Source organism: Heterocephalus glaber, unplaced genomic scaffold, assembly GCF_053883595.1.
Source record: "Heterocephalus glaber isolate CG9 unplaced genomic scaffold, H.glaber_assembly_v1.0 deba00001442, whole genome shotgun sequence".
Lineage (NCBI taxonomy): Eukaryota > Metazoa > Chordata > Mammalia > Rodentia > Bathyergidae > Heterocephalus > Heterocephalus glaber.
This window is the reverse complement of record NW_028258296.1, coordinates 21,664,065-21,686,682: the sequence shown is the minus strand read 5'-3', so window position 1 is coordinate 21,686,682 and position 22,618 is coordinate 21,664,065. Positions and strand designations below refer to the sequence as shown.

General features: G+C 38.0%; 1 protein-coding gene across 1 annotated transcript in view; it reads right to left on the bottom strand.

The window, feature by feature from the left end:
* Clca1 (chloride channel accessory 1) overlaps positions 1-22,333 on the bottom strand; it is a 31,460-nt gene extending 9,127 nt beyond the window's left edge. The window contains exons 1-11 of the mRNA XM_004841341.3: positions 22,132-22,333; positions 19,968-20,108; positions 19,653-19,797; positions 17,557-17,662; positions 13,255-13,435; positions 9,899-10,117; positions 9,101-9,328; positions 5,558-5,732; positions 3,936-4,042; positions 1,582-1,797; positions 735-996 (exon numbers count right to left, since the gene is read on the bottom strand). Coding sequence (XP_004841398.1) covers positions 735-996; positions 1,582-1,797; positions 3,936-4,042; positions 5,558-5,732; positions 9,101-9,328; positions 9,899-10,117; positions 13,255-13,435; positions 17,557-17,662; positions 19,653-19,797; positions 19,968-20,108; positions 22,132-22,293 — 1,942 coding nt within the window. The 5' untranslated portion in view covers positions 22,294-22,333. The remainder of the gene's footprint in view (positions 1-734; positions 997-1,581; positions 1,798-3,935; positions 4,043-5,557; positions 5,733-9,100; positions 9,329-9,898; positions 10,118-13,254; positions 13,436-17,556; positions 17,663-19,652; positions 19,798-19,967; positions 20,109-22,131) is intronic.
* Between the last annotated feature and the right edge of the window lie 285 nt (positions 22,334-22,618).

Genomic DNA, 22,618 nt, shown 5'->3' with positions numbered 1-22,618 from the left:
CATTTTAATAAGGATATTTGCATCATGGTAAGCAGACATGTTTCTTCTGAAAAGAAATGTAGAATTCTTTTTCTCTCTCTGGTAGGTTTCTTGAATACAAGAATAATGGGCAGAGATTTGACTTTGGGAACAAGCTAACATAGAGTCTGCATAGACATAGTAATCATGCAGAAGTGTGCTGGGATCCATTGCTGCTATTTTTTAAATATGAAAGCTTCCATTTATTCACTCTAATGTAGGAATAATAATGTCTAAAAGTGTATGGTAAACATAAAGATGAAGATATATATATCTATATATCTCTATATATGCTTATATATACATATGCATATACATATATATGCATTGTGTGTGTATGTGTGTGTGTAGAGAGAGAGAGAGGAAGGAAGGGAATCAGAGAAAGAGAGAGAGAGAGACAGAGAGAGAGAATATCTAACAAAATAATCTATTAATTTATCTTCTTTTAGTTTGGGGGTCTAAAATCTCTCTAGAGTCTCTGAGCCTATTGAGCTCCAGCCGCTAATGCATTTTGGTTTTGCAAAAGTGAAGGCAAGCCCTTCTCCATGTTTTCCAGCGTTTTGGAATGCAGGAATTATGGGGACACAGAGGATTCTTCCAGCCAGCCCCCCACGAGACCACAGCTGGGCTCCCTCACCAGACCCATACCCTTCTGCAATTCCCTCGTTGCTTCTTGGAAAAACAAAAATATGTTTTCCAATTTTTTGGATGGTTACCTGCTCCATTGTCCAGTAATTCCAAGGTGACTGTTTTTCCACTGGCCGATTCAATCACAGCTGTGACACTGGCCCTGAGAATCTGTGAGATTCCTTGGCGAATATTTGCATAAACTATCATAGGACTGGGGAATTTGCCTGTGTCCTTGTTCGTTCTGGAGGTCACTGTAATTGGAGGCAGGGTGGCACTCGATGCGCGAGAGGTGACAGTCAGAGTGAGAGTTTGTGAGCTTGCTTGCAGACTGTATTTCCAAATGCCAACCTGACCAAAATAGATGCAGACATTTCCAATGAGTTACAGTGTGACAAAGGCTTGACTTCAGTGTCACCTATAGGAAAAGCCTGTTGACACAGTGTGTTGCAAACATATCCATATCTAAGATGTGGGCATCCTTGACACTTGGTCAGCCAAAGCAACTTTCATAATATTTGAGCAGACTACATGGTCCCCATAGTCGAGAAGGTCCCAACCAGAGAAAATGAGGTCTAAAAGCTGTGCCTTCATATATCATTGCCTTGGTTTTCCAAGAGATGGATTTCTAAGGTAGAGGAAACTCTTTTCGTGTTGTCAAAACTTCAAGGATTGTTTTCCATCTTCAATGCTATGTAATATGAAGATTCTCCTTTTAGTATTTGGACAAAACATCATCAATTTCCTTTCTTTTGACCTGATGGCAAACAGAGTCATTTTCCACTGGATGGAGATATTTCTACCATTTTCTTCTTGATTCAATACTTACCCTCCTCTTAGCAACTACCAACATTTAAAAAGTCATAATTATTCTGTTAAAACTTTGTTTTATCTTTTCAGATTATGAGAAGGGGGGAAAAAAACCTGTCTCCATACCTTAGCGATATCTGGGATTTGGAGGTAGGCCAGTTTGGTGGCTTTGTCCACTACAAAGCCATTCTGTCTTGTTCCACTGGGATCCCAGAGAAAAATTTGGGGCTCCTTTTTTGTCCAGGTGATAAGAAATAAAGTGTCTTTTCCCACTGTGCTATCCACAATCACTGTGCCATTCATCCACTGAAGGTTCTCAAGGGTTGATCCCTTACTTTCCAGCTGTTAAGAAAACAACTCTTTACCTTCTAGAGAACACAGCTCACATCTCACGGTCTTTCCCACTTCTCCCCACTCCCAAGTGCCCATTAAAAAGCCATCAGTGATGCCCAAGTCCTTGGTTTGGTGCTTACAACTATTATGATCCAGTTCTAAATTATTTTTCTAGTCTTAGTGTCCACAATTTTCTATGAAAACAAGAGCACTTTCTAAAAGGATCCTTATGAATCTCTAACTTTAATAAATCCCTAACTTTAAAAAAATCCCTATTATAAATCTATAACTTTGCACTCTCTGCTTTTCCTAGAAATCTTTACATTTCTCTCCATTTGTCTAAACCTTACTTATCCTTAAAAATTGAAGTCAACTATCACTTTCTCAGCTGGGCATGCTGTCAGAAGCTTGTAACCTCAGCACTCTGGGAAGCCGAGGCAGGAGGATTGTAAATTCGAGCCAAGCCTGGGCAATTTAGTGACTTAGTGAGATCTTGTCTCAAGAGAAATAAAAAGGAGGTGGGGGTGTAGCTCAGTGCTAAGGTCTTGGGTTCAATCCCAATACCTCTCTCCAATCACTTTCGCCATGAAACTTCCTTTGATGTTCACGTCATTTATTACTTGTACAACACTTCTTCTTCCTGTGAACTCTCTTAGCTTTTTATTTCTCAGTCTCTGATGTCCATCACATTACACTTATCTTAAAGTTATGAGAGTACATGGCTAATCACATTTACTAACTATAAACCTTACAAGGATTGTCTCTGACTTATTTTCACCCACACATAAATTATTTAAATTACAAATAACTAATTGCTATGCTGACCATCCCCATTGTCCCTATGAAGATAGATGAAATATGTTGATGACCAAGGTGGATTTGTTTTTTGGAATAGAGGAACTTCAGAGCAGGGATTGGAGTGGGGAAGGATTAATCAGCCTTCTGTAGAAAATGTGATTTTGAGAATTATCTCCTAGATATTATTAATTATTAATTATTAATTTAGAAGATAGAGTGGCCTGGTCATGGAGCCAGGTTTCTTAGTTTCACATGTAGATTATTAATGATCTAGGATATGAAGGGCCCTTAGATCTGCTTCTTGTGGCAGGTTGGTGAGTCCTGATCATTTCTCCTAACCCTGTTAAATTTATTTATATAAAAACAATTCCTAAAACTGCCTGTGAGTTTGTCATTTCATTAGGAAATTACTTTTCTGAGACATTTTCCTTTCATTTCCAAACCAGGCTCTTGAGTTTAATTCTCTAAATCTGATCAAGGATAGCCCAGATCGGTATGGTCACTGTCTTCCTAGATTGAATAAATGTTATATCAGTAGACCCAAAAGTCTATGGTTTTGAAATGTGACATTTAGACTTGGACATTCTCATATTCTTTTACCTTTACCCAAACTTTTATAATAAAATAATTAATTGTATAATAATATAATTTACACTAATGTCATTATTGATTATTTATTCTCTCTAGTTAAAAAACTCATGTAAGTAATGTGTGCAACTACTACAATGAGTATTTTAAAATACATTTGTCCTCTTAAAAATAGTCCCAAGAATTCTGAAAGATAATTTGGTTTTCTGGAAACTCTAGAACCAGATGGGGTCATGGACATTTTCTAGTTCATACCTAGACAGGCTTGGCTTCTGGTTGGAGTTAATGACAGACCAAGGACTGAACTGCAGGCATCTGAATGGACACCGTGGACTTTCTACAGTGCAAAGTGCTTCCCCTGTGTTATGTGACAATCTTGGCAAATATTAGAGATTTGAGGTAATGGAAAAAAACAGCAAATAATCCCTGAACACATATCCCAGAAAATTTGTAATGAGATAATTTACTGTGAAGAAAATTCTGAGACAATTATAGTGCTTTGGGTGCTTGCTAGCAGATGTTAATTTTTGGACCTATTGCTGATTTCTAGAGGAATTCATTTAGCTTTATTTCTAAGCAAGTAAACATTAATTGTGTACTGTTGCATTTTAGGAATAATGTCTAATATCAAACTGAACCTTCTATTTTCATTTTAATGCAATACTAGAGGAATATAGAACTTAAAACTTTTAACCATGAAATTTTGTATCTTGGCTATGATTAAATATAAACACAAAAAACCAAGGAGGAAAAATTCCTACCTGGATGGAGCGCTGAGAGATAGCTCCATTTCCTGAGGAAAGGGCCCCGAAAGCATCAATGAGGCCATTGTTTTGAGTTTCATCAGAAGCATATGTCTGTAGACCTCCTAAAACACAATTACATTAGCAGAGGTTATTTTCCAGAAAGCAAGTGTTTGCAACATTTTAGCTGTCGCTAAAATGGCAGAATACATAAAATAAATATTTAATTGGGTTATTAAAGTAAAAATAGATTAACATCAAACGTATGCACAAATTAACTTAGAAGTTGTTACTACATTTTTAATACTAGTAAATAAAGCTTTAGCAGTATCTCTGTCATCTAGCTACTTCAACTATATGCATAGCAGCCTTGACTGAGAAGCTAAAATTGATACTATAAAATCTACATTTTAAAAATCATGCACTTGCACATGAGAGAATTCATTAAGCCTCTCTTGGGCATTTGGGCTCATGTGATTTAGGGAGAGAAGGCTCTCAAGTAAAAAGGAGTAGGGAGGGAGGGAGTGATGGGGGGAGGAGCTAAACTTGGAGTCTAGCAGAAGGCCACCTTCAGGGGCTCTGCATCAGGAACTGCACCCTGAGGCAAGAAGGCCGCCTTCTATACTGCTGTGTCCATCATCTATACTGCTGTGTCCATCAGTCACCGGAGACTGGTTTATGCTTGAGATGTAACTCTATCACACTCAGTTCTAGAGTTTTCTTCTAACTCAAGTAAGATGTGCAGGTGACCACAGCAAGAAATACCAGTACAAAAAGGGATAATTATAGAAAAGTAGGGTACATAGTAAAAATAAGATTATGCACCAAGCTTGCCAGTCTTGGGCTATTTAGAATAAGCATAACTAACCCAGTTAATGTGAAATCATATTTCAGCTATTAAAATCTTATCCAAGTTGCCCCAGAAGGCAGCTCAGTATAATAATTTATATCTTTCATACCATCCGTACCTAAGTAAAAGAGAAAGACTGTGCTTACCTACTCTGCTAAAGTAGCCAGAGACACATGGGATCTAGTTAACCCATCTGTTCATGGGAGTTAGACACATGATGCATTAATGCTTTATAGATAAACTACATTATATGATACAGTACGGAGCAACGTTCTGTTTTGTTCATCAGGGTCTTTGCCCTTTCATGTTACTCCTTGCTCTCCTCCCCAGGACCTTCTTTCCCAGGAAAAGTTAAATTCTACCTTTTCTGTGCCTTATAGTACTTTGCATTGCTAATATAACACTTGTATTGCAGTGGTACGTAGTCAGTGGCTTGTCACCTGTCTCCCTTGGCTCTCTTGGCCATTGTCAACTGAAAGTAAGTGGCCCTGGTTAATCTATTAGATTCCTCTTAGTTCTTATAAGGTGCTGGGAAAGAAAGCAGCCCTGAGCCCTCACTAAGGTGCCATGCTTGCTTGACCTATCTTCTCCAGACTGCCCTAGTCCTAGCCCAAGTTGTTAAGATAAATGGATAGAGTTCATTCTCATGGCTAATGGGGGAAGGACAACTAGTTGGTCAAGAAGATCACTCCCATCTCTTTTCATCCCAAGTCCCTCTCCTCTCCAATGCATGGAGCTTTCAGTCCAGTGGGAGAGACAACACAGCAGGTCTCATTCACTCATCCCTCACCTGTCATCTGAGACAGATGCTCTAGCTCTTCAGCTGCAGAGAGCCCCAAGGCGACTGTGTGGATGATGACTCCACTTTCTTTCACTTCATTAAAGCACCCACTGATAGTGTTGTCTTCCCCGTCGGTCAGCAGCACAATATCAGAGCCGTCTGTCGGGTATTTCTTCCTAATCACCTAAAGACATAATTCGGGACCAGGATTATTGGGGTATGTAAAAACTCTCTCTATAAGGGACAAGTGGAGAAATTCCAGGAGCAATAAACAGAACTTCGTGGGAGTGCTTATGGGCCTGTTTTTCTTTTTTAAATTAATTTAATTGGTACACTTTTGATATGCATAAATGATCACATCATGTGACATGATTTTATGGCACCAACAACATGAATGAACCAGTCTCTCCCTTTCTCTCTTTCTCTCTCTCTCTTTCTTTCCCCCTGGACTGAACCCAGGCCCTTCACACTAAGCTATACTCCCCTAGTGTTTTGAGATAAGTCAGTAAGCTGCCCAGGCTTGGCTCAAAGTTGTGATTCCCTTTCCTCAGCCTCCTAGCGTTCTGGTATTACAGTTGGGTACCACTATGCCCAGCTTCATGGAATTTGGCAATTGTTTTTCCTCTTGGTTGGCCTCCTACAGAAAAGGACTCTGTGGGGTGAGGGCACTTCTGGGGATGGACAGCACTGGAGAAGCAGCAAAAATTTTTCTCATTTTCTTCACCCGATCTCTCCTGGATGTACTTGTAGAGGTTCCAACGTCCCTTCTGAAAACATCTTCACAATACAGGTTATTTGTAGGATACTGGACCCAGGGAAGATTTTAACTTGTATGATATTCACCATTCTGACAATAAGCAGCTGTTTATGGCTGGCATTGGTTCTGGCTGGTTATTCCCAGATTATAGGAGTAGTTAAATTTTTTTCATAGTCTTCTAATTAAAACAAAGTATTTTGTTCCTATTAATCCTGAGTTCCTAGTTGTCCTATGATTGTTATGTCTCAACTATCCTTGGTTCTGCCACCATTATTAATATTATTAATTAATTTTACATAATAAGATTGTGATGGAAGAAAAGTTAGAAAAAAGAATATGTGACCCATTTAAGGAGATGAAGGTAGGAGTCCATTGTTCCCCTAAATGACTGGAAGGAAAGACCCCGAGGTAGGGAAAACAAGCAATCAGGCCTAAGTGCTGCTTGAGAATCTGGATGAGAACCTCAGAAGGTTGAAGGGAAAGCTGAGGAAAGAGGAACCTTCTGTCTCCCTCCCTATGTGAACTCTGAGAAAAGGCCAGCACACAAGGCAGCCGTGATGACACGAGGAGAGGGCAGAACTGGGACTGTGGCCATGGAACAGAGCCAAGGCCCAGGAGCTGGCCAGCTACAGTTGAGGCCTTGGTCTGACCAAGCTCAGGGCCTGAGAGGCTAGAGAAATGGCCAGTGTGGACGCCCTTGTCTCATTCCCCATCAGTGCTGTGTGTCAGGGGAAATAGGAAGATGTTCCCTCATCTGCCATAAGGAAGACTGAGCGGAAAGTCAGCAGGTGTGGAAAATGATCCTGCCAAAGGGCTGAGGTCTGAGCAGCCTGACTGGGACCTGTTGGAGGACCTGGGCTGTCTAGACTCTGCTGTGCTGGTGGAACTGGCCAAGGAGGACCACTGGACTCTGGCCACACCTAGAGAACAAGCAGGTGCTCTTACCACCTCTGCAGGCACCACTGCAGGGGTCAGGACAGACCTGACCAGGTTCTGCAGCAGGGACCAGCAGGGATCTGGAGGGCAATGTGAGCTCCAAGGCCCTTCGCCTCTCACAAGTCACACAAGCTCCTTCACCCCACACCCAGCCTCCACCAGGAGGAGAAGCAGTCTAAATTCCAGCTGCATCCCTCACACTCTCTCACCCATCTGAATGAAAAATGCAGAATCAGAAATTCTCTGCTTGCCACCATGCCAGCTGGGATCTGTACAGCAGGAGTTCAGTACAGCACACCAGCAATTTCATTGTCAGTGTTCTTCCCTCCTTCATGCCTTTAATCATAGTTTGGGTGATGGCAGAGGCAGCAGAACCCAGGTATGCACAGGGTCCACACTCCTGGTCTGGAGGAGGGTTTTGCATCTATGTATACAATACAAAGTACTCTCAGTGAACTGATCTTCAAGGCGGAGTGAAAGGGCCAAAGTGTTGAGGAAATGGTCATGTCCAGTGTCCACTTCTAACTATGTGACCTGGAAACTACATATTCCTGAAGCCTCTTTGGGAGCTGTAACAGCTCCAACACCTATCAATATGTGTGTAGTGCCCAAAGAGCAGGCAGAAGGTAGACCTGCCAAAGGTGTTGTGAGGTTCTGAAGCATTAGGCCAGCGCAATTCATTCAGCCTGCTGTTCTGTTCCATGTGGCTAAACAGCCCCTACATAAATATAGATTATTTGGAGCAATTAAACATTAGGTGTTATTAGTGTATCAAATAACTCAGTTCAATTTTATTAACAATGAACTTCCTATATAAATGATACTAAGTCAGCAGACTGGGAAATAAAAAGATTAAATCCTGTCTCTAAAGAAGTTTTGCTTGGCTGAAATACATGATTAAATAATTAGACAGGTGAGCCCAGAAGTCTTAAGAGATGTTTTTAAATAAAAATGTTATAGGATTCAGAAAGAGATATTCCTACACAGAAGAAAGCATCAGAAATGATGCCAATAAGTGTATGATGCCTGTGATGGTTTGCTGAGGGCAGGTATGATTTGAGATGCAAATTAAGGTGCAAACATACTCTAGCTGAGGAGCTAGCCTGCCAAAGGTGTGGACGCTCTGAAGGACAGGTGATTTGATTTGCTTAAATGCAGGATACCTGGAAGAGGCTCTGCTGCTTAACCCTGGAAAGGTAGGTAGTAGATTTACAATGAAAGTAGTAAATATTAGATAGAAAATTTACATCAAATTTTCTTGAAGATGGGGAGACGCTGATGTCTAACTGGGGGATGGTCCAGTGAGCTCTTTAGATATGACCCTAATACAATCACAGTTAAAGTTCCTAGGGCCTGCTGCTTCAACAAGTCATTTTCTTCCCCCCAAAAGATGTCCTTTGGCATGTCCAGCTGCCTCACAATTTCACTATATTTATAGATTTTTTTTTCCACAGAAGATACTTTTAGACCCTTGTGTACTTTTCTTTCACGGCACTCATTACAGTTCATGAGTATACACTTATTTGTGTTACTAATATAGTTAATGCACCTCACCCAGGCTTTCATGGTACCCTTAGTGCCTAGCACTATACCTGGCATGTAGAAGGCCACCATGAATACCATGAGTGCAAGCATATGTGCAGAAAAAGCATGACTATACAGATGGCAAAAAGAACAAAATCATGAATAAATGAGTTAATAAGAGTTGGGGGCCTATGTCTTTCCATCATTTGAACCACTGCTTTGCTCTTGGTTTTCTAATTCAATTAGATCCAAGGCAAATGTGGAAACACTGGAAACATTTCTTAGGAAAAAAAATTGCAAACATTGGCAAACCACAATAGGATAACATGTCTCACAGTAAATGCTGATCGAAGCCCAGAGCAGATAAATGTCCCTCCGGAAGCTACTGTGGGTAAGCTTTGGATGAGTGCGTCTCTGTCTGTGTTGCTGGTTATCTGTTTGAGTTCACTCTGTACTTTGGCTTGACTGTCAAATATCACCATTCCAACCCAGGACCCGTACTCCACCGTATGCAGCAGGAAAAGCTTGACTGCTTGATTCATTCTGTTAAGCCGGTCATCATTCTGAATGGACAAGAGGAAAAGTAGTCATGTTGGGTTTAAATGAACAGACTAATCACTGAGCAAATTAGAGGATGCTTTGAAGCGGCTGCCTTGAGAAAGAGTAAACGACAAGCAGTTCGCTTGAGGCATATCTTATGGGGGAAATTTTCCATTTGTATTTAGGAGCATCTTTGGGTAAAATTTTAGAACTTTTGCGTAAACAGCAAAAGATAAAGCCAGATAACACAATTATTAAAATACAATGGTTTAGTAGTAGTTCTAGATACGTCCTATATAGAATTATAGACCTATAGAAGTACATAATGTCAATGAAACATTTAAAAAATTAAGTTTATGTAACTTATCAAATCTTTGCTCATAAATTAAAACCAGGTTAATTTGGTAAATAAGGCAACTGATGCCAAATCTCTGTGGAATGAAGTAAGGTGGGCAGGTCTGATGACAGTGATATTGTAACTGTTCTAATTCTGGGGATGTATTTATTTCCAGCCAGTTCAAAGTTGTATTCCAGTTCATATCATACACATATTTATGAGGGACCCAGGAAAGACTAAGGCTCAGTGAACGTACCGCCATGCTTCCAGATTTATCAAGGACTAAACACACAATTCTTTGTCCAATCTGCAGCAATGAGAAGGTGGGATTGGGTGGGTCTGTCGTCATAGGAGTGGTTTTCTTAAAGTCCTCAGAATCGCTGATCACATCCCATGTGCTCCGGAGGTTACATTTTTGGTTTTGCATGTTTGGGGCTACTTTATTGTGATTTTTTTCCGTACAGAACCCAACCACCTGAAATTGTCAATAAAATAATACAGTTAACAATAAATTACTTTTAAAAATATCAAATAATTTAAATTCCCATCTCTTTTTCCCAGTCTGCCTTGCTAACCTCTCACCATGGCTCTACACCACAACTACTACAGAGGATTCTGGGGAAAATCTTAGCCATAATTTGGAGCTGCCACCTCACACCATGTCTTCCACTTCAACGTACCTTTAGTGCCTCTCAGAAATCCATTTACCTACACTAGGTAGTTTCTACTGTTTCTACTGTAGGTAGAAATCCATTTACCTCCTTTGTAATCCTCAGGCTTGCAGTTCCAAGTCATCACAGCTCTCTTCTCACCACACTTTTCTGCACTCCTCTCCTGATACTATCTTCTTCCTCCCTCCTTGCACCAGTAAACTTCACTTTCTTACCTACCACTCATTGACCAATACCCCTCGTTCCAACTTTCAACATCCATCATTCCAGCTCTCTGAGATCCACTTGGTGTCCCTCTGGCTCTGTAACGCTACATGTTCATAAATGATCTCTCACTTTTCTCCAACACTGCTCCTTCTCCTCGTGTATTACCTAACTTGATGTCCCCACTAACCTCCAGTTGCCTGTATCTGGAAACTGAAAGTTTTGCTGCCTTCCTCCCCCACTACAAAATAACTAAAATCAATACATTTCACCATCTCTCCAATTCATCATTATTTCTCGTTTTCTAATGGAATTTTCATGATCTAAGCCCTCAGAGTCCCTCCTTCAGACTACTGTAATTTCCTGTCTGAATTTTCCGTATTGTTTTTCCTCCCATTGGTCCACCCCACAGCTGCCTGAGGTGTCTTCCTTCTTACTTTTGTACATTAAATCCTTTTGAGGTTTATCATTTCTCACATACCATAAGCCGGACTCCTTCACATAGTAAACAGCAATCTCCATAATTTACATTTTTGTTTCACTCTTTGTTCTCATTCTGGCTACACATTCCTGGTATCTATTTTCTCCCACTATTTCCTATTAGTCCCCATATGTGCCAGACTTCTTTAGCCCAGTGCCTCTGCTCATGATACTTGGACAAGAAGTTCCTTGTGGCTCTCCTGCACTGTATATATCTACCTTGTGTTTCAGCCGGAAGGTCACTTCTGAAATGCTTTCTCATTTTCTGTCCTTCCTCAGAGAATTTCTAATTAACAATTCGTGAGCTTACAGTACAATGTAGAAACTTCACTAAGGTCTTTTTTACATTGTGGTGCACGCATTGGGCTATAAAACCATATATTTAAGAAATCTTTCTCATTAAATTTTACTTTCTCAAAATTTGGTCCTGTGTCTAACACATAATAAACACTCAGTGTTAGGGGAAAAAAGCTCAATATTAAGTTTGTTGCTTTTACTCCTCAATTCTTTAATCTACAAAATGATGATGTTTATTATGCAAGAATAACATAAAAATACATGCAACAGGGTCATTACTAACAGCCAGTAGAAAGTGGTTCCTTTTTATTTTCTTGGTGTTTATGTCCATAGCATTTGGGGAACTAAAAAGGGAAGCTCAATATACAAAGAAGGAATAACCTAGTTCCTCCTCTCAGTGGCTGTATAATATTATCATTCAATTAAAAATCTTACATATCTGGGAGTTTAATGATTTAGAAAGTAATCATTACTTGTAAAACACTTACTTTTCTCTGTATTTTCATTTTCCACCTCATCAGTTTTGGTAGTGTTCCCATATTATCAGTATGGCTAGTTTTTAACAAGGAAACCTGAAAAACTTTTACGTGAACCTCAACCAGAATTCCCTAAAGCTACATCAAATTTAACTCGGTAGCTAATTTAAAACATCCATGGCTCTTGACTTCCAGTGGTACATCTTATGATTTTTCAACTTTGGTGGTGCAACAGGGGCAGATATTCAGTAAAAACTGTACTTTGTATTTTCGTCCTTTCCTGAATGAGATATTCTCTCAAGATGCTGGAAGAGTGGCAGTGAGCCATGGTTCCCAGTCCAGCAGCTCATAAACAGCCCATACTTTGGCTCACTACATTGCGAAGCTACGATGCCCTGTAAGTTCGGAGTATTAAATCAATTCTCAAATTACATTATTTTCAATTTAAAATGAGTTTTTTGGGATACTTAGCCCCACCATAAGTTAAAGATCATCTGTATATTTTCTGAGCCCTTCCTGAAAGTTTCTTAATAGGTCTGGGAGTGGACTAAAAAGACAGATTGAGAGAGAGGCCTGGTGAGCCGTAGTTCATCAGATTTTTAAAATTACATCACATTGTTATTGATAGACTCTGGTAAATTATATCACCCTCTATTCCACTGGGAAAACTTAATTTTATGTAGGATACTAGAAGATAAAAAGGACTCCCCACTAAAGTCAAGTAGCTGATGCATTTCATTTTATCTTGTGGAAATTTGCTGATGTATATATTTAACATTAATATGGATAGTGAAGTTCATTTATGACTACTTGATCATTGAAAACAAGCAGTAAGCCTGCCATGATGGTGCACATCTGTTATCCCAGCACTCAGGAAGCTGATGCAGATAGATCCCAAGTTCAAGGTCAGCGTAGCAAAACCCTATTTCAACAAATCAAATCAAACCAAACCAAAACAGTATTTTTACACTGTTTAAAGCTACTAAAATTATGAAAGAACTCCCTAAGAGTATTAGTGATCTTTAAATGATAGAAAGTTTTGGTTGACAATTAAAGGCAAATACGCAAGCAGAAAAGAGTTTTTTGGAAGTTGAAGTAAGGACTATTGTTCATTATTTTCATTCTTAACTAATGAAAAGAACCACCTAATCTTCCTGGGTAAACGTCTTATTTAACTAAAAGTTTTTGTGTTTGCATGAAGGTAAGAGTAGCTGAAGTAATTCTAAGCACTTACAAATTAAAAGCTGATAGAAGAAAGATGATGCAGAAGAAAGAATGTACGTAGGACAGAATACTAGGAATGCTATGACTTTATCCCTGATTTTGTGCTCCCAGTTTGTCTCAGAAAGAATCAGCTGTTGATTTTTCCTTAAAGCTGATAATTTCTCCAAAAAATGTTCTCTGAAATTCAATCTTCCATTGGAGGACAAAGGAAAAGCCTTACTAAATTGGTAAGAGTCTGGGGGGAAAAATAAGGTACTTACAGAATCAATACTTTGTGCAAACATTATGGAAGTCTTCACAGTCTGTTGCTTATGTGGTATGAACTCACATCCCTCTTTATACAGTCCTGTTACTTTGTCAAAACTGCATGGTCGTCCTACAACACAACTGCCCCCCTGGCACTTAACTTCTTCATATTTTCCAGTAATATCTGCTGAACATCTGAAAATAGATTAAGGTTAGCTATTTAGGCAATGTAATCATTTCAAAGAGGTAGACTATGTTCAGTTTCTGATAAGTTGCTTGTCTATGATTTCTTTTTATAATTCAAGAAACAAATACGTGCCTTTAGCAAAATTACTGAATTTTCATTAAAAGTCATTTCTGCTTGGTAGAAAGTATCTGAGGGGACCCCTCGGTATCAGAGTTTATTTTTATGCAGCAGAAAACTAAGTCTGGCTATGGCTGCTATCAACATTTACAAGGATCAAAGTCTTTAGCCGCCTCCTAATCTATTCTGGACCCTTGAAAATCAGGAGCCCTCTTTGTTTTCTCCAAGAGATGTGCTGACATTTCCTGTTTAATTTGCTTTTTTCAATTAGTTTATTTCACACAGTTTTGCATAGACCCTTTATGTTCATGGATATTGTAAAATTTTTATATGCTATGAACTTTGTTGTTATAAATGGAGTTATTTTCCCCATCTTTTATTTTTTAATTAGTTTTGATTATATAAACAGTACATGAATATTATAGAATATTTGGAAAAAATCATAAAAAGTAAAAGGAAGAAAAAGAAAGTACAAGAAAAAACCATGTTTCACCATCAGAAATAAACTACTGTTAACATGTTGAAGCATTTCCATCTCATTCTACAAAACAGTATTATATTGCACAGATAGCTGTTTTCTGCTTTTAAAAAATTTAGTATGTTAGTATGTTCTAAAATTTAATATTCTTTCAAAATGTGATTTTTATAATTTCACCTTTTGATACTACAATATAAATTCAGCATACTTTATTTAATTTCTCCCCTAACTTGTCAACACTAAAAATAAAACACTAACGAATAAGCAAAATTTTACAATAAGTTTTGATTATATTTTCAAGTTTGTCATACAATTAATTCCCAGAGCAAATTATCAGATCTAAAGTTTAAACGTCTTAAAGCCTGTTGATTTGGGTTGTTCTATTATTTCCTTAAAATGGATTTTTAAACATGAAATTATTGGGTAAAAAAACAGAAAAAAAAGATTTGGTATGTAGCACCCAAATCTCTTGCCAGAAAAGTTGATTGACCAAATTTATGCTCTAACAACTATTTGTGGGCACTATCAACCCTGTGACAATAACTTTCTAGGTAATAGATGAATCTCTTTTTTTGTTCAATTTGCATCTCTTTGGTTACTAGTAAGTATGAACATTATATGTTTATTGGCCATTTTTATTTCTTCTTTTATGAATTATATATTCTTCTCTTTTGCCGATTTTTCTTACAGGATTCAAGAGTTCTTAATATGTTTCAATTCTAGGCTTCAAAAAGCTTTTATTTTTCTTTTGATAAATATCATTTTCTGCTTTTTAACCTTTTTATTTAGTTTATGTTTGATTTGTGTTCAACAAAAATTTTAATTTATATGTAGTGACATTTATCTTCCTTTGTTCTTTTAATTATATATATCATATATATATCATACATATCATAAATATATATATGTATTTTTTTTCTCCTTGTACTGGAGATTGAACCAAAGGCCTCACACATTTTAGGCAAGGCTTCTACTACTGAGCTACATCTCAGCCATTTTAAAAAATCTTATTTTAAGAAAAGTTCTTGTTAAGTTGCCCAGGCTGGGCTCAAACTTGAAATCCTCCTGCCTCAGCTGGGATTACAAGAATGTTCTAGTACAGCTGGCCAGTCTCTTAATTATGTCTTTTTCCAGTTCCCAAATGCTTCGAAAGAGCTTCACTATGCAGGCACTTGATACTTGTTTATATTATTCCAGTTTGCATTATAATTTTATTTTTACATTTAATGAGTCTACCCAGTTGAAAGATCTGTTAATTTTTTCCATACAATTAAAAATTTTCCTCCTATCTTATGAATTCCTTTCTTTTCTCATAGATTTGGAATTCAAACTATATTAAATAGTGACTCATACATGTAAATGACTGTAAATCATATTGTTTTTAGTCTTATAGTATATTAAAAATTTGATAGGTAAAAGTTCCCTTTATTATGATTTTTTCAAAAGTTATCTCAGTTGAATAAACTCTAGGATTTTTGAAATGAGATAAAAATTTATTTTATTTTTTTTTACTAAAGTTTCATAAAATCTACATATGAATCTTCATTGAATTTGTGTCTTTCATGAATTAAAAGTTTCTTAATTTATCTTGATTTTCTTTTAAGTGTTTTGGAAAGAATTTATAATTTCTTCAAATACATCTTTCACATTTCTAAGAGTTTTTTTACTGAATTGCTACCTTAAGTAGAGTATTTTTTCCATTGTATTTTTGAAGTAATTACTGCTAATTCATTGAAAAGCAATTTGACTGTTTATTTTGTATCTGGTCACCTTGTTGTATTTATGTATTTGTTTGTTTATTTATTTATTTATTTTTGATGCAGGGTCTTGCTATGTAGCCCAGGCTGGCCTCAAACTCACAGCAATCTTCCTTCCTTGACCTTCCAAGTGGTGGGATTACAGGTGCATGCCACCATGCCCAGCTACCTTGTTGATTTTAATTTCAACTTATTCCCTTGGGCTTTGTAAATGGACTATGCATCATCTGCATAAAAGCCCTTTTTCTCTTCCTTTCTGTCTGTTCCATTTTAGTACCTCCCAAGTTTCACATGTTACTGCATAACTACAACTTCTTAAACAAATCTGGATAAGTGTGGCCATCTTTATCTCATTCCTGGGAATGTGTCTAGTGTTTCTTCATGAAATAGGGTATAGACTTGGTTTTCACAGATGTCATGTCAAATTCAGGGAGTAACCTTCTGTTTTAGGAAGTACTGTCATTTTGGTGATTGCTTCTAGGCCTAAAGAATAATTTAAAAGTTTGGAAGGTAAGAAGCAATACATATTATTAGTGTGTTATTATAAAATTTATTTTTAAGAGGACATGACCATCATATTAGCTTTGCCAATGTAGTATACATAGTTACTGTGGAAGGAAGAACATGCTGATATATGAATATTTCTAGAATATCTCAGAAAGGAAGATGTGTGAATCAGCCTTTCTTTCAAAGAAAGATACAGTGTCTTCATTATCTGGAAGCTTAGAAAAGGGAAGTGAGACAGGCAGATGTTGGGTTTGAAATAGTGCTCATTGGCTGAGATCTGAAAGGTCAACCAGCATGTGTTATATCATGGAAGTGACCCTGGGATGTGGCTGTCACAGCTGAAGGAATCTGAGAGGCTGTGTGTGGACTTAGTATTATACCTAGTGTCCACTTATGGCTGAAGAGCACCAATGATGAGGGACAATGTAATGGGGCAGACAATACTTAAAGAGCTTGAATGTAAGAATGACAGAGAAATGTGGAGAACAGCAGCATTCATGTGGGAGGTCAAGTTGAGGCCTGAGCCCACTGCAGCCCCCTTGACAATGACTGTACCAAGTCAAGGCTAATAATGAACCAAAGCTGAGCAACCTCCTTAAGGAATCATCAGTCCAGACAGACTGGAAGCAGAAAGGGTGTTGTACCAACTTTTATTTTTCCAAAGGAGGTTATTACTTTTTAATTCATGAATAAATGTGTAATTTTGTCAAGTTGATTTTGAGACTTTTTGAATACTCATTTATTTTTTGCTTTCCTTGATATACTATAGCTCCTTCCTACCTAACATTACATTTTTGGATTGCTGGAAGATCCTACTGGGCCTTGTGTTTGTTTAATTCAAACTGTGAAGATTTTTTTGCTTTGTTTTGATATCTGCTTGTCTTTCAGGTAAGTTCCAGTCGCCCCCAGACCCACTTGTACTGACAAAGTCCACACACTATATCGTTTTGTCTTGAGCCCCATCAGCTCTCCTTACATCAGTGATTCTGGGGCAGGGAGACAGACACTACACATGGCGCCCATGGACTTATTATAGTTGTCACACTATTATTTTTCAAAGGGGCAAATGATTTATAGTTGCAAAGTAGAGATTTCAATTAACTGATGCACTCAAAAGAATGCGAAGCAGTAGTTTTGTTGAAATCAAAAAGAATGCATTGAGAGAATGAATTAAAAAAAATACAAAGACTGATTTTAAAGTAACCAATTCAAGAAGAAACTGGCTGTAATTTAAAATAGTTTGACAAAGATGAAGTCCAAATGCACATACCTTACTGCTTCAGGTTTGTTTTTTAATAAGTAGAATTTCTCATCATTATTGTATTCATCAAACACTCCCCATCGTAGATGAGCCCATTCATGGACAAAGACCCTGCCTGTGAGAAAATATTTTAGACATCTGAGTACAATAAGAATGGTAAGATAACCTGGTTAGAGCAGAAAGCAGCTCTTCCAAATGTTTATTATGTTTTGACAGTTTTTTTTTTTCCTGAGACAGGGTCTCACTATGTAGTCTCAGGCTAGCCTTGAATTCACTATGTTCCCCAGGATGGCCTCAAACCCACTGCAATCCTCCTGCCTCAGTCTCCAGAGTGCTGGGATTACAGGCATGCACCACTATCTCCAGCTAAGTTTTATTTTATTTTATTTTTTACATTAGAGGTTTGATTTCTGAAGAGTGATCTAATATGACAAACGTACACTTCTGTAAAGCATAAATACTCATTTTCGTTTATCAAATGTTAATCAGGCACCTAGTATGTGCCAGGCAGTTATTCACACAAGGAAGAGACACTGACCCTTCCCCACACAGCCCGTGGTTGGGTAGGAAACAGGCAAGATCCAATAAATGAAATGCCTCATGGTGCCAGATCCAACTCTTTAGCAAGGGAGATGATGTACCTGATGTTTCAGGTCTTGCTCCTTTCTGCAGCCATATTTCTTGCTGTTCCCCACCCACTTCTGAAACTCTATCATTGAGATGAATTCCTGAGCTTCTGTATTCTAGGCCACATCATGCTTCATGCATCATGTCTTCTTGTTCATCTCCGGTTCTTGTCACAGTTTTCTTCTTGGTGGAATATCCTTTCCCTGTCTCTGCCAGGCTAACTCCCACTGTTGTTTCAAAGTGAAGCTTCTGTCTGCCTACAAGCCTTTCCTGACATGCTCAGGCTAGACCAGGTGCTCTCCTTTAAGCTTTCAATATATTCCATTAGGACACTTAGATAGTATGGTCGTTGCTGCTTCCTTCCTAGTCTCCCACACCAGACACCTGTCTTATAAGGACAGGCAGTATGACTCCTTCACTGTCATGTCTGAGCACATGGTATCTTGAAATTAATAGGCATCTGGTTAAATATCTGTTAAGTTTGGATGGATCTTGGTAATTTAGGTACAGTTTAGTTTTTCTGAATTGTAAATTCCAAGGTAGGCTGCATCTGGAGAGTTATATGAGCGTGGCATACTAAGGGAGCCCTGATATGGGACACTAAGGATTGAGACTTTATTCAGTAGGCGCTGGGGGAACAGCTGATGGCTTCTTACAGGTAAGGTCAGACTGTGACGGTGTAGGAGTGGAGCCACAACACAGAAAGGGGACATCATAAAGATGTGCCATGGTGGATGGAAGGGACTCAGGAGTGGGATGGGGCAGCTAGGTAAATCAATTCAACACAATTATTTATTAACCAATATATTTTATTATACTTCAAAATCACATTATATATATATACTTGTTTCTTGTTTATTTCAATATTTCCTTGAAAGATTGCTGGGTAAAGCTCACGTAGGAATGATAGGGTTTTATTTTGCAAAAGAAAACTGGACTTTTTTTAGTAGCAGGCTTTTGAATGCTGAAGGATACTCTGCATGCTACTCAAGAGTGTGGCACAGAAACCAGGAGTGTCAGTACCCCCCAGGCCCTGGGTCTCTTCTGGTGCCTGCTGAGTCAGGGTCCACATTTAACAGGAGCTGTTTGTAATTACAAAGCACTGGTCTGAAAACACCAGCACCGTGAATCTACACCCTCTGGTGGCTGACACCCGAGTTGCAGGTAGGAGGTTTCATTTAGGTCCCTCACAGATCTATAGAAAGCTAACACTACATACTGTATTAAACTATTTTATAGTTATAAGCTGATACTATGATAATTTCTAAATTAAAATACTACATTTACACATATATGCAAAATAATAAGGTATAGCTGGGAAATGCTTTGTTCTGAATTTTACACAAAAAAACATGCTTTGTCAGTTTATTTAGCTTATATGGGCTAATTCACAAAGATACTACTATTACATATTCACTTTGAAAATACAATTATTGGATTATGAGTGATATAATAGAACATTTTATTTGTGCCAATACCTTGGAGTCCATATTGATTCAACATCTTTCCCGCTAAGAAGTCAGGAGTGAAATGAATTCTTTCACCTTTATCTCCACACTTTCCAACCTGCTCAGTATAGGGCTCTTCATTACCTGGTTGATTAGGTTCAACCAGAACATCAGCCTGAGGTTTAAAAAAAAAAGTTGTTTGTTTTTTAATCACCACAACATTTCAGCAACTACACTGGAGTATTTTCAAACAATTCCATTTGATTCAGGAGGGTTTTAATTTTTTAAAAAAAATCTGGATCACAGAAGAAAAATAACTGTGAAAAAGGAACTTGGTATTCTCACATTTTTGTAGGTCTCAAGTTTTGGTTTCACATAGTCAGGTTTTGTCTTCCAGTTTTGAGGAATCAAAATGGAAACACTTTTGAAGTAAAATCTTTTCTCTGTAGCTTCAAACAGGTATGGAGATGCCTCAGTGACCATGTCCTAGGAAGAAAGAAAACATACTGAAACAAACAATTATGACTGAAAATAGACTAGGACACCAAACCTTTAAATTTACACCTCTATTTTACCTTTGGAAAGACTGGATGGGAAGGGGAAATGTGGAGATAGCATTATTAATAATAGCAGCTAAACCTTCTCAGCATTTACCACATACTCTGTGACATAGTGTAGTGGTAGGCAATCCAGATGCTAGAAGAAGACACTAATCTTGGCTCGACCACTTGGACACTTTCTAATCCTGAGTCCTAATTACCCCATTTATTAAATGGGAAATATTATAGTGACTACCTGATAAGGTTGATGCTAGGAACAAATGCAATCAAACATGTGATACACTAGGAATGGTGCTTTCTAAGCACAAGTAAGTTCTTGTTAAATGTCACCTAGTAATTCTATTGCATGTCTTTTCTTGGGGATCAGTGAACAATTCAGGAAGAAATTGAGATTTAGCAAACAGCAGTAGAGAGAAAGTCAAAGTGAGTATGACCTCAACCCTTGGCAAATCTTATAATAATTTTGGGATTTAGTACCAAATTAAACTAAATTTAATACTACATTTTATGATGGCTTTCATTTTTAGTATAGTATTAAGAAGTGGATACAGGGAGATGGCATACTACATATTTTCTAATTACATGTAACTTTATTTCTCTAAAATGAAAGAGCCATGATGTTAAATGCCTGTGCTGGCTCTCTGAGGTGGATTTTGACCAAATAGTAGTGCGAGTCTTGCAAATGATTGCTCTAGAGGGGGTTGGGGAGGATTGGGTCTGCTAGGACCGACAGCGAGTGTTGATGGAGGAAGGAGGGGAGCTCTAGCACTTCCAGGTGGGCAGAGGAGGAGACAACAAAGAAGAGTCAGAAGAAGCAGTCAGTGAACAGGAAGGAAATCAGAAACTATGGCGTGAGGACTAAAAAACCCCTTACAAGTAGTGATGGTTCTTTCTCCAAATTTTTAGGAGAGGAACCTCTGAGCCCTTGTACTATTATTCACTTTCCATCTAGAGATATAAAAATGGTACATGTGATTGGTGAGTATGTCTACTATTTATAGAGCTATATATATATATATATATATATATATGATGTATTTTAAAGGTATTTTTAAAGTTTTCAGATGATTTCAGACTTGCAAAAAATTGTACAGATTTCCTATTTACTCTCCACCCAGTTTCCTTTTATATGCATGCATTTTTTTATTCTATCCTCATAACATCCTATTTTTTTATCATTCCCATTTTACAGATTACTCTTATTCTTTATGCAATACTGCTTCTGGATGTGCTACTTCCACATTCTTTCAAAAGGCTTTTTTCTCTTATTTCTAGTGGTTTGCAGTTGTATAAGACCTCTAATCCCTCCAGCTCAACAAGAGTTTGGATGCCTTTGCCAGAACCCCAAGCATCTAATTGTCTCCCTTCTCCCACCAAAGAGGAAATAAGGTGAGGTGCTGGCCCTCAGCAGACTTGAGATGACCCTTGCTTCTGGGTTGACAAAATGCAATTTCCTTCCCCAGAAGGCTCCAGGTTGTTCTTAACTCAGAGCTTGCATCCTGGGCTCTTATTTGGCATCATAGGGAAGGGGATTACAACTAGGAGAATAAAAGAGAGCCTGATATGTGCCCGTGGTAAAATCAGGCAAAGAAATACCCCTTTGTGCATCTCACATTATGTGCCAAATGAAGCTGACTCTGCTTCAGTGTAGAATGAAGTCATTTTCAGTGAAATAACTCACTGTCAGTAATACAGGCATCCTTCCTTAAATGACAATGATGGAGCTGAGTTATGTGCACTGTGTTCATTTCATCCCTCACAAGAACTCTGATGGTTAAGGGTTATTATTTCCATTTCACACATGAAAAAACTGAGACTCACACATAAAAAATTAACTTACCAGTGTCATGTACCTAGAATGAGAGAATTTATGTTCACTATATTGTGCTGGTTACGATCATTACTATTGATCATTATCAAAGCATAAATAAGTATAACTTTGAACTTGCCTTTATTTGTTGAATGAGTCCTTCATCTTCTGGCACAGTGGGGTCAATTGCAATGACAATTCCTTCATAGCCATTGTTATTCAGCTGAATGAGGGAATTGTTCAGGGCCCCTTCTAGAAAGTGAAGGACCAAGATGAAGAGAGAACTCTTAAATGATCTCATGGCTGCACATCCTACTTTGGACGATGTTGCTTAGGGAGAGGACTTTCCTTACTCCTATATATATGAAAATATGCACACAATTTTTCCAACTTATCAAAGGTGGTTTATCACAGGACTTTAACCTCTTGACCTGAAATGTTTCATTATTGCATTTGTCTTCAGTATGAAAACAGCTATTGCTTAACCAAGTTGTGTACTTTTTAAGTGTTTCGATGTAGAAGGATTGTTGGGTTTGCCTTCAGCTGTGCCAGATGTTTTTTGAGGGTGGGGAAGCCCATACGCAGTTCCCTGGAAATACTCATCCCTAACACACTGAAGGATGTGT